General features: G+C 43.7%; 1 protein-coding gene across 1 annotated transcript in view; it reads right to left on the bottom strand.

The window, feature by feature from the left end:
• The window catches only part of LOC112109101 (SH3 and cysteine-rich domain-containing protein), a 108,748-nt gene extending 96,533 nt beyond the window's left edge, over nucleotides 1–12,215 (bottom strand). The window contains exon 1 of the mRNA XM_024203491.2: nucleotides 12,016–12,215. Within this exon, the coding sequence (XP_024059259.1) occupies nucleotides 12,016–12,132 (117 nt within the window). The 5' untranslated portion in view covers nucleotides 12,133–12,215. The remainder of the gene's footprint in view (nucleotides 1–12,015) is intronic.
• Between the last annotated feature and the right edge of the window lie 500 nt (nucleotides 12,216–12,715).

The raw sequence follows: 12,715 nt of genomic DNA, 5'->3' as shown, positions 1-12,715 counted from the left end.
CTCTGGGGTGGGGCCAGAAATGAGGAGTTCAGGGTGCGGGAAGGGGCTCCGGGTTGGGGTGGGGCTGAGGATGAGGGGTTTGGGGTGCAGGAGGGAGCTCCAGGCTGGGACCAATGGGTTCAGAGGGTGGGAGGGGGATCAGGGATGGGGCAGGCTGTTCGGGCACAGAGGGGGTGAGGGCTCTAGGGTTGGGCTGGAGATGAGGGGTTTGGGGTACAAGAGGGGGATCTGGGCTGGGACTGAGGGGTTTGTAGGGCGGGGGGGATCAGGGTTGTGGCAGGGGATTGGGGCATGGCGGGGATCAGGGGTGCAGGCTCCGGGTGGCGCTTACCTGCGGAGGCGGCTATGGACAGGGCAGCTCACAGAACTGCCTGACCACGCCTCCACATACTACGTAGGAGCCGGAGGGGGGTCATGCCGGCTGCTTCCTGGGAGCCATGTGGAGCAGGGCAAGCCTCCGACCCCACTCCCTGGCTGGAGTGCCGGAGTGGGGCAAACCCCCGACCTCACTTCCTGGCAGGAGCTGAGGCCGGATTAAATGGTCTGACGGGCCCGATGTGGCCCCCGTGCCGTAGTTTGCCCACCCATTGTAGAGGGTTGCATAGAAGGAACCTAGGGAGCCAGAGGCAGAAATGAGAGAGAGACGTGGTCAGGGCAGAGCTATGTCCTGACCCTCGAGGTGCTGAAAGAGTACGAACTTGATGCGAGTGAGGATTCTGCTCCTCTGCCAGTTTGCTATGAAGCACCTTACTCTACCCTCCTCCTATTCCATGACCCTTTCCCCTTAGCCATTCATCGCCATCTCTGCTGAAATCTTTTTGGAATATTTAAATGAACAACAGCCCTTAAATTTCATTTATCTATCATGGCAGAAATAGCTTCAAAGACCTCCAGCTGAGGAATTAAGCATGAACTCTCCGCTAGCTGTCTTTCAAACTACACTGTACCATTTTCCAATCCTCGGGAATCCTTCTTGAATCTAGTTAGCTTTTAAAAAATACATATTAAAGGCTCCCAAGATTTTCACACGCTCTTCTTTTAGGCTTTGTGCTATCTACACCTGGTCCTTTCTCTACATAACAAATAATAAGCTATTGTACTGTACCTAGCTGCAATGGAATGATTTAACAAATAACAATGTTGACAGCAAGATTGTCAAAACTGGACTTCTAAAGTCAGGTTCTTGCATTCGCAACTAGGCACTGTAACACGTGGCTTGATCTTCAAGAGTGCTTGGCCCCCAGTAGCTCCCAATGACTTCAGCACAGGCATTGACAGTACAATGCTGTGTGCTCAGTACTTGAAAAATCAGGCTGATCACGTAGACCAGGAAGGAGCACAGGCCTGCTGTCCTCTGAAGAGACTGGAGGTGAGGATAAAGGCAACCAGCACTTCCACCCCGAAGGCCACAGAAAGGTATAAGGGAGGAGGAGAGGAAACAAAAGGTTGATTTGGAATGATGCCCAAATGACTGAATCCAGGTTTGTAGCAGGGCTTGTGCCAGACTCTCAGGTTGGTTATGAACCTGAGATGGCACTTTTCTGAGCTTAACACAATATAGTCATAGAGCCAAATTCTCTGCTGACAAAGTGGCATAGATCCAGAAACAGATCTGTGTTAACTGCTCTTGGGAGTCAATTGATGGCTAGAATACTGGACAACAAGTGCAATGTTTATTACTTTGTGTTGGGTCAATTATTTCCTAACTGTAGTCCTGCTTTTCACATACTGGGGAGGCTACCAGTTTTATTGACCATGAGGTATGATACCTTGGGGAAGGGGATCTTTTCAGGGGCTCGGCCGTTGTTGGTGGTGGTTATTGCTTTTGGTGGAGTATATTTGTTATAAATTGCTTACATACAGAAAGAGTTAGCTTAATTTTATTACCTTCCTTTTTCAAGAGGTCTGAATTTCTACACTCTTGTATGGATTGTGGGACTAGCTAACTCCTGTGGACTGAGTCTCCCAAACTGCGTTCTCTGCGTAGTGCAGCTCCGAGAAGGACGGGGCTGTTCCATTTTTAAAAACTTGCCATCGGATGCTGAGCCTTTTGTGGCAAGGCCTTAATTTATCTATGTTAGAGCAGCTCTGGTGGAGCTGTTGCCATCAATTCCCCCTTTGCTGATCTCTAAATAATCATTTGTCAGAGGTCTGTGCCATGGGTCACTTAGACCAGGTGGGAATCACTGCAAAAGTAATAATTATAGTCTACACGCTAGTGGATTTGCTGACACAATAAGTCTGAAAGAAAATCCCACCCAGCAATTACACTAGCCAGTTCCCCACTGGATGAGGTCCCTCCTGGCCAGCTTGGGGGCACATCAGAAAGCTTGTACGGCCACTACCCATACTGTACCTATTCTGTTAACATACAAATAACTTTGGTCCTGAGGGTTGCAAATTTGGAACGCTTTTACAATCACAATGGTCACTTAAATAAATAAATTCCACGTAATGTGCAGGGATTCCTGGCCTGTAGTTGTAGCACTCTGCACTACCTTGGGGAGACTTGGGTTTGATTTCTGTTTTTTTGATTCCTGTGCTTGAACAGGCAGGGGCTGTGAATGCCTGGGTGGGCAGTGCATTTAAACTCAAAGGGAGGAAACATCCCCTTCAGTCCCATTACTTACTGCCTACCAAGGCCCAAATGCCAGGAAGATACCGCACATGAGGAAAGAGATCCATTTTGTTAGCATACCTAACATTTTCTATGGCCTGCTTGCCAAGGTTCCATTTTCCTGTTGAAAATAAGGTATAATACAAAAAAGAAAAACAACATGAAGTTATACCAAGAGAGAAACAAATTTACATCCAAACACGGTGGACAGTTTGTGATGCTTAACATTCCAGGGCAAATAAAAGGGAGCACATAGCAGGCCGTAGAGGAGCAGCAGCAGTGTATTTCTTGTAAAGAAAGCAGTCATGACTCATTTATAGAGGAAATGGAGGGTCAAGCCTCTGGAGTTTGCTTTACTGCAGCAATACTTATGACTTGAGCTCCACAGTTCTAGCAGCACTTATAAACCAGCTCCCTCCCACGCTAAAGGATTATCATCCATTTTCATTATAGGCAACTTTTAACTTGACTAGGCTTGACCCTGGACGTTTTGTATGTACAGAAAATCTAAGGTCTGGCTCTGGCTTCTGTGATGAAAGCACTTGGGTGAGCTGAGGAACAGAGAGGAGATTGAAGAAGACTGGAAGGCAGAGATTAAATGAATGACTATTCATCTAGACCCATGCAACGCCTATGAGAAATAAGTATATTTGTCATTAGGACCAACTACTGAAGATAGATTTAACTGCTGCCAAAGGGTCCTCTATGCCCATATTTCATTAAACTGTTGTATGATTGATCGAGCACCTTGGATAGAGTCATATTTCTTTCTGTTTTTGTCATCAATGCATAATTTTCCACTAGAGCTGGCCAGAAAACAACAATTCTGTTTTGTGAAAAATTCTGGGATTTCAAACTTTGTTTTTATTGTGATGTGAAATGGAGCCAGAACCTTTCACAAAAATACCAAGTGCAAGAGACTGACTTTATAGCTTGCTGGTTAAGGCATTCAATTAGGATGTTAGAATCACAGAATCATAGAACTGGAATGGACCTTGAGAGGTCATCCAGTCCAGTCCCCTGCACTCAAGGTTCAAGTCCCTGCTCTGAATTAGGCAGAGTCGGGACTTCAATCATGATCTCCCACATCCCAGGTGAGTGCCTAAAAGACCAGGGAGACCAGCTGAGATCTCACCAGCACCTTGTACAAAGGTAATAATATGTCCTTATCTTTATTGGAAATACCTCACCTAATGCATCCTAGGATTGCACTAGCCTTTTCCCTGGCTGCATCACATTGGCAGCTCATAGTCATCCTGTGATCAACCAATACACCCAGGTCTTTTCCCACCTCTGTTGCTTCCAACTGGTAAGTCCCCAGCTTATAGCAAAATTTGTTGTTAGTCCTTAAGTGCATGATCTTGTACTCTGCGCTATTAAATTTCATCCCATTTCTATTACTCCAGATATGGACGATCCTTGAAAACTGGGGTAATACAAATGGGATGAAATTTAGATTTCCGAGTCTCTCACAATAAAGACCAGTTTCTCTCTCAGCTAGACCATGTAATTCTACTGAAGTGAATGGAATCTCACTAGAGTAACTGAGATGAGAACTTGGCCCTAAAACCCTATTCAACATCATTTGCTATAGGTACACCTACTGGCGTTTGCTCTGTCCAATGAACCATAGCCCTATATTTCTTTGTCTTACTCTGAGAGATGGCTGGGGAAAAAAAAGGATTATTTTCTGTATGTGGAATTTATAAGTCTAAAGTGTGCCAGTGTGTAGCATTTTGCTCCTATCTGAACCAAATCTAATTGGCATGTACTGAAGGTCAGCTGTATTCTGCTTTCCATTCACAACAGTTGACTGCTAAAATGATCCTCATTAATAAAGCAGTGCGTGTGTGGTGTTTTAATAATGCTCCCTTTCTAAATGCCATTTAGAAACTTATCTGTATCAAGAAAACTTACTGAGCTGTCACCGACACTCATCTACAGGACTCAGTTAGGAATTCCATTGGGAAGTCAAGCTCCCATGGCTGGGAAACAGCCCCATTATTACAATTGTTAATGAAACAGCGACAGTGTGACTGATCAATGACAAAAGCCTAAATGATAGGAATTCAGTTTGATAAGGTCTGGCACAGCACTACAGTTGGTTAAAAAGCAGATCAACTGTGAAATGACCTATATACAATAAGAAAACTTTGCAGCCTAAACAGGGGGAATGATTGCACATGAATTTAGACGCAATAGCTTCATTTCTCTAAACAGATTTGCAAACTGTTTACAGTGTCTGAACGCTCAATGCCAACATCACAAGAACTTCATTTTATATTCATCACAGATATGGATTGGAGGTTTTCAGAGATGAATACCCAGCCAAGGGTCCTTGGTCTCCTATTACACTAGTGTAAGTATTGAGGCTCAGTGGAGTCACTCCTAATATATGCCAGTGTAAAAGGAAAATCAGCCCCATTGTTTATTCCAGTCATTCAGTGCAGATTGTCATTTTCAAAGTTGGATACCTGTGATGCCACACCTGCAAAATCGACTCATGCATCAATTGGAAATGGACTTTCAAAGGCATGAAATGGATAATTCCTTGCCCCAAATGGCTGGTTAGGTATGTTCACTATTGCCCATTTTGCATGAATGCCCATTTGTATGTGCATACGCAAGTTTTGTGCATGGGGTAGGTGCACTCGCAAATCAAGTGAGCCCAACTCAGACACCCATAGCTGAAAAACTGGTCCGACATCTGAAGTATATCTGGGCAAACCAACCAGATTTTGCTCTATGAGCATTCACATGAAAAAAATGATAGCTTTCTACCTGCAAAAACTGCTTATTTTGTTTCAGTAAAATATTGCTTCTCTTTTGGCAAATCTGTTGCTATTGCTGGCACTGAGTTTTTTTGCACAGAAGGCTAGAGTCAAGTCATTACTAGCCGGTGCTAACTCAGATGTGCCTCAAGAGACAGTAGGCATTTTTCTTTACTCTGGATTGCAGGGTGGGTAGGTGAAAGGAGAATAAACAGATTGACTTCCCATTTTACTTCGGATATTCTGATGCCCCAGAAGGAGCCACAAACCTAATTATAGAGAGAGAAAATAATGCAGTCCCTGAATATTTGGTCAGCAGGTGAATAGGTGAGAGGTAAGAAAGAAAAGGACAAAGACAAAAGAAAAAATATATATATATATGTATATCAGTAGAGGGGAACCAAAAATGTAGTTATTCATAGAGATAGAACACCACTGTCTTGCCTGCAATTAAAATTTCTTCTGAATTCTTTTATTAAAATACTCCCCCAAATAAATGTGTTAGCCCAATACCTTAGCTCATTTTTTCCCCTTAGCACTACCAACTTTAATTCCTTCACAATTTGTACTCACCATTTTATGAAATGGCATGTAAAGCACCTGTGGGGAAGAACAGAAAATGACTTTTTTTCCCTTAGGTTCTCTTTTTAAGTTGTTTTTTATATTCCCTTGAAGACAATCATAGTAGCAGTTTGCATATTAGATATTTATTCAGTAGTGTGGAGGGGGGAACAATAACTGTATGCTATATTACCTGCCCCTTTAAAATATTCATTGACCAGTAGCCTATCCCTCATCTATGAAGCTTCATAAAGTATTAACTCTTTATGCAGGAGAGATCTCCATTAAACACCGTAGACCAAATCCTGCAAGATTAAAACCATGCGCAATCCTATTAAGATCAATAGGGTTGCAAGCCATTTAAGTCAGCTCAGAATTTGCTACTGACATCTTTGTTTAGAAACGTTATTTAGTCATATTATTACTTGTATGTGGCCCACCGTGTGGTAAGTAGTGGGTTCTGGATTGCTACTGTAGAAACCGGTACGAAGACCAGATCCCTCTCTGGAAGATTCATTGTACTAAAAAGGTAGATTTTTAGTATCTTCCATTACATGTCAGTTATGCTGATACATAGAGAGTGCATAAATGTGCTGTATATCTTTAATTGCTGTCACTAACCTGGGAGAGAATTGTCTTTATTTACCTGTGAGCTAGTCACTGGCTACGCAGTAGACAGTAGTTTTGGCCTGTGTAAATCGCTTGTACTTCTCTGACTCTTTAGCCCAATGCCAAATTGATTTAAAGCACTAGCTATTCAAAGCAACAATTCTTAGATATTCCAAACACCTAGATCTCCACAATGCCAGCGGTTCGATGTGCAAGTCAATTTGGGGTTGTTATGCAAATATTTCAGCTACGGAGCACATTCAAAGGTGTGTGACTCTCATAACAGACCTGTACTTTACAAAAGTGGATGGAAATGGGCATACCTATGAAAGAATGAAACTTGAACAGTGTAGAAAACTTGACTAATCATAGTTTAAGTCACGATGTGGATTCAGTTTTCTACATTTGTAGATGTAGATTCAGTTAGGAAAGTTCCACTGAATTCAATAGGGACAGAACTAATCAGTGTCTATACCAATAACTCTAAAAAATCTATAGCATTTAATGGAGAATTATCTCCTTCTCGCAGGCTTTTTAATCATCCTATCAAACATTATAGCGGGGATTAGAATTCTTTATTGAATTCAATAACACGGTGCAAAAATTGAAATGTTATAATTTTCTATTACCTTCCATAGGATTTATCCAAAGGTGCCTAAAAGGCACAAGTAACCATAAGGGCTGGAACTAGAGGTGCTGGGGGTACTGCCGCACCCCATCTTGAAGTGGTTTCCATCATATGCAGGGTCTACAGTTTGGTGAAATGGCTCTCAGCACCCCCACTATACAAATTGTTCCAGCACCCCTGCAAGTGACAAGATCCCAGAGAAATAAATTCTCTTACAGAATACATTAGTCAATTCCTTCCTTTTTTTTAGCTGCGGAACTAGAGGACCCTACAAAAACTGGCCTTTTCCTTCTCACTAGATCTGCGGGGTCAAATACACAGAAGCCATAATTTACAAACATATGCACATAGTATAATTTATAATTATTACAAATTATTATTAATTTTGAACCCATTTAAGGTTCTTCTTATTATATATCTAAAGCACCCATTTCCGTTGTACTTAGGTGCCAAATAAATGCTTGTAATACCTAATAAATTACTATTATCATCACAGTATTTCTAACCATTCAAGCTGCAGACTTTTGAACAGAGCAGGAATTTATATTCTGTTACAAGCAGGCCTAGTTATATTTATTGCCCTTTGAATACACATCTGAAATAACAATATCTACAGTATACTATTCCCTCAGGTAGCTCATTCATTAAATTAAGGGCAGATAATCTGAAAACTTGTGTTTATATAGAGTAAAGCAAACATATTACGAAATTCCTTAACATAAAGTCGTATGTTCTATGCATATGTTTTTTGGTTTATATTAGGGGCTATACAATGTTTCATGTATTCAAACGCAATGACCCAAAGCGTAAAGGATCATTGACAGCATGGTTGAGAGGAATGAGGCTTGATCTACATTTAAAATTTAGGTTGACATTGCTACACTGCTTAGGGGGTGTGAAAAATCCAGCAGGTGTAAATGCAGCTAAATCAATGGATCCAACAGGTGTAGATGCAGCAAAATCAATGGAAGAATATTTGCATTGACCTAGCTACCATTGCTCGCGATGGTGGTGTTCTTATACCAACAGAAAAACCCTGTCCGTCAGTGTAAACTGCATCTGCAGTATGGGGTTATACGATGCCATAGCTATGCCTCTATAGTCCCCATAGTGTAGACGTGGCCTGAGTGTGGTGCTGGGAGTTAGATTCTCCTGAATTTTCTGGGCAACATTCAGACCTCATTTAAATGCATCTCCAGCTGGGTGTCCTTGAACATATCATTTAGGGTTTGATTCAAATACACTTACCCATGCTGAATTGTACCTTACTCTGTGAGCAGTTCCACTGAAACCAATCATTAAGGTGCTAGTCAGTATGAGTGAGGGTATCAGAATCTTGTATTTATCCTTTCTGTGTATCAGTTTCCTCATCTGTAAAATGGAGTTCACAATACTTACTCAGCCAATGCAGGGTTTGTGAGGAGTACTTGATATTTTTACATGGCATTGCAGTTTACTATTAAGTGGGATATACTTCCATATAAGGAATGTGATTCAATTATGAGAGGCTGTCCAATTAGAAATGCCCGATAAACATCTTTGAAGACACTTGCACAAAATTGCATGGCAACAAAGTTAGATTTTCACCAACCACTCACTTCCTGCCTGCTAGATCCCTCCAAATTTCAGCTGCTTTTCTGATAACCTGAAATTGTGCATCTCAAAAACATGCTAGTCAGGTATTGCAGTATTGCTTGGCTATCTTCTTTTTGAATACAACAGTTTGAGTATGCACATTTCAAGCCAGCTTTCTGAAATATGGCCCCATGAGTCTTTATTCCTCAGAAGTTTTTATATTGCTGAAGAGCTCCCTGTTCATCTTTAAAGTGGCTTTTTCTATACAATGGAGAATACAATGTCCTTTCTGATTGCATATAAAATAAATACTCAAAACATAAATATACACATTACATGTGTTGAAGTTTTTATATGCAAATAATAGCATTGACTGATCAAAACTGCACAGACATCCAGGCCTTTTGCTTGTTCATATGTGGTGTGAGACTGGCAAAGCTAATAATTATTGTTCGACTATAAGTCATTTAGCAGTATCATGACCTCTTGCCAGATGAGCCTAACTCCCATTGGCATTACTGGGAGTAGTATGGATGTATGACCAGGAGACGAATAATTTTACAGGTAATATTTTGCTTGATCTGATTGTAGGATTAAAATTAGTCCATTTTTGTTGTGCAGAAAGCATTTTTAACTTATCCAAGACGCACTTCATGCACACAGTAGTAGCAACGTCTGATTAGATGAATGGAACCTAAAGTTTTATAACTTTTTGCTTGGCCCTGCCTGAGGACAGTATCATACAGCACAAGGAGCCATGGCCCAGCACACACGTTTATGCACCTCACCTTCATGCATCTCATCTGTCCATGGGGTAGAGTGCTGAGTGTCTCCTGTGAGGCACTTTCAATTCCCACGGACTTCTCTGGGAGACAAGGTTGCTCAATACCTACCAGGTAGGTCCTGGTGGAGCTGGGCCCTCAGTGAATAACTGTCTCTTTTTTCATCTCCTCTAAAAATGTGTTTGTGTTCTACAGTGATGTCCCAAAGCCCTACAGTTCACAATAGTATTGAGTCATTATTGCAGAATATTGATGGTGCAGGGTTTTTTCTTTTAAATATAAAGGTGCGCCTTTACTTAAAGAATTCTCTAATTCTCTTCCTTGTGGTACCAAAGAACACTCTCAGCATGGCCTAAAGCATAGGTGCTGACTCTATGGGTGCACCCACGGAAAAAAATAGTGGGTGCTTAGCACCCATCAGCAGCCAGCCCCCCGGCGCCTCCCGTTCACCGGTGCCCCACCGATCAACTCCTCCCCCTCCCACCCAGCACCTCCCACCCACCACAATCAGCTGTTCTGCGGCGTACAGGAGGCACTGGGAGGGAGGGGGAGGAGCGGGGATGGAGAGCGCTCAGGGGAGGAGGTGGAACTGGGTGGGAAGAGGCAGGGTGGGGGTGAAGTGGGGACAGAACATGGATGGGAAGAGGTGGGGATGAGGGTTTGGGGGGAGGGGTGGGGGCAGAGCCTGGTGTGGAGCAGACGGTTGAGCATCCCCAGGGCCCGGAGGAAGCTGGTACCTGTGAAAGAACTGCGGCTTATTATACTGTTACTACAGTGCTTAGGTCATTATTGTGGAATTCTGTGATATACTAGAATATATGTATACTGTGGGCTAAAGCAGCCATTTGACTTAAATCCAGATACAATGTGCCCCTTATCAGCTAAACCAGGAGTGGGCAAACTACAGCCCGGAGGCCGCATCCAGCCTTTCAGATGTTTTAATCTGGCCCTCGAGCTCCCGCCAGGGAGCGGGGTCGGGGGCTTGCCCTGCTCTGTGTGTGCTGTGGCTCCGTGCAGCTCCTGGAAGCAGCAGCATGTCCCCCCTCCGGCTCCGACACATAGGGGCAGCCAGGGGGCTCCACATGCTGCCCCCGCCCCAAGCTCTGCCTCCACAGCTCCCATTGGCCAGGAACTGTGGCCAATGGGAGCAGCCTAGCCGCACCTCCATGTAGGAGCCGGAGGGGGGACATGCCACTGCTTCCAGGAGCTGCTTGAGATAAGCACCAACCGGAGCCTGACCTCCTCCTGCGTCCCAACGCCCTGCCCCAGCCCTGATCCCCCTCCTGCCCTCTGAACCCCTCGATCCCAGCCTGGAGCACCCTCCTGCACCCCCAACCTGTCATTCCCAGCCCCATCCCAGAGCCCACACTCCTAGCTGGAGTCGCACCCCCATCTGCACCCCAACCCCCTGCCCCAGCCCGGATCCCCCCTCCCATGCCCTGAACTCCTCATTTCTGGCTCCACCCCAGAGCCTTTCACCCCCAGCTGGAGCCCTCACCTCCTCTCATACCCCAACCCCCAATTTCGTGAGCATTCATGCCCCGCCATACAATTTCCATACCCAGATGTGGCCCTTGGGCCAAAACATTTGCCCACCCCTGAGCTAAACTGCCATTAGGTCCTGTGGTTTCTAAATATCTATCCGGACATAAGCAGTTAGGGTCAGAGACCATCTTCTTGTGATGTTTTTGTACAGCGCCTAGCACAATGAGGCCATGCCTGAGGCTCCCAGGCACAACTGCAATACCAATAAAAACATAAATTGTGAGATAAATGGTGCAGAAAAGCACCATTTGGAAATCTGCTTTGTTTCATATACTTTTCTCTTCCTAATTATACACAGATCGAGCCAGAAACTTTTCGCAAGTACATCCATGAAACATTTAAGAGCACAGAAATTAGAGATGAGTGGCTGTTTTTTTTTTTAGCAAGGTAAGTTGAGCCAGATAATTAAAAAGAGGCTGGGGAAAGAAAATCCTCTCTTATGAGTTTTCTTATGGGTAGGAATTCTTGCACCAGAATGACCACTCAGGCCCTATTTCAAATACTGATGTATTTAAAAGGGAATGCCCAAGTTCCCTGAAGCATCTGTCAGGAAATAACCCATGACTGTTTCCTGAACCTGCAACACATTCAGTCATTCCAGCCATGAACAAGTGAAAAACCTTGGACCTATTCTCATGCCAAGTATTAAAAAGTCTATTGAAAGGGAGTGATTCCCCCTCCTCCTTAAGAATAAGAAATCTCAAAACCATTTCTCCCCCTCAATTCAAACTCTAGGGGTCACCCAGATGAATGGCAAGAGTTCTGAAGTCTGGCCATTATAAACCTGTAATAGGGTTAGAGCATTATAAGCCATAACAATAATAAATCACTATTTTAAATCCTCGTTCAGAATTTCAACGTAAAAAAAATATACCTCCAGCACAGAGTAAAATTTGCTTTTTTTAATATACCAAATGGATTAAATACCTTTGATTCCTGGCTGGTAGTAGATGCTGGAGAGGGGGGTTGATCTGTGTTCTCCAGTTCATTTTCTTTCTCCACATTATCCACACTGACTTCAGTAGTGTTGCTTGGAGGAATCATTTTACCTCTAAAATAATACTGTTGCTATCGGGAGGAGAGCTCCAGTTCTCTCCTGCTTTTGTTTATTTAATTTGCTCTTTCTTCTCCGTTCCTGCAGAGCAAACACACTCCTCTCATTCTCAGTTTGGCTATATGTGAAGGCTAGAATTCTCTGGATTTTCTTTTTCTTCTCCTCTTCCTCCCTCCCTTCCCCTCCCACTGTAATTCTGCTGCAAGGGAAGTAAGTTATTGATGGTTCTGTGGGTCAGTTGTGTGTCTGCTTCTGTGTTTTTCTTGCTCCTTCTTCCCTCAGAGTGAAGCCTGGAGGTGTAGAACAGAGAGTCGTGACTGTCAGCCCAGTGATCAAATGGGAGTGAGCTGAAGCAGAAAGCCTGAGCGGCTCACACACATGGGGCACTGGAGGGAGGAGTTGTATTTCTAATGCCTTGAACGGCTTTGCGGGAGCATGTGCTGTCATAGTAGTGAAAGAAAGTAATGCACTCACACACGCACGCAACTGCACACGAGGCGTGGAGGAGCTGTTTTACCTTTTAGTAAGGCTCAAGATACAGGAAGGAGGCACCGTTTGAAGAAGTGCAGCTGC

The sequence above is a fragment of the Terrapene carolina genome, unplaced genomic scaffold, assembly GCF_002925995.2.
Source record: "Terrapene carolina triunguis isolate 2854851 unplaced genomic scaffold, T_m_triunguis-2.0 Scaffold33723, whole genome shotgun sequence".
NCBI classification, from domain to species: Eukaryota; Metazoa; Chordata; order Testudines; family Emydidae; genus Terrapene; species Terrapene triunguis.
This window is presented reverse-complemented; position numbering and strand designations above follow the sequence as displayed.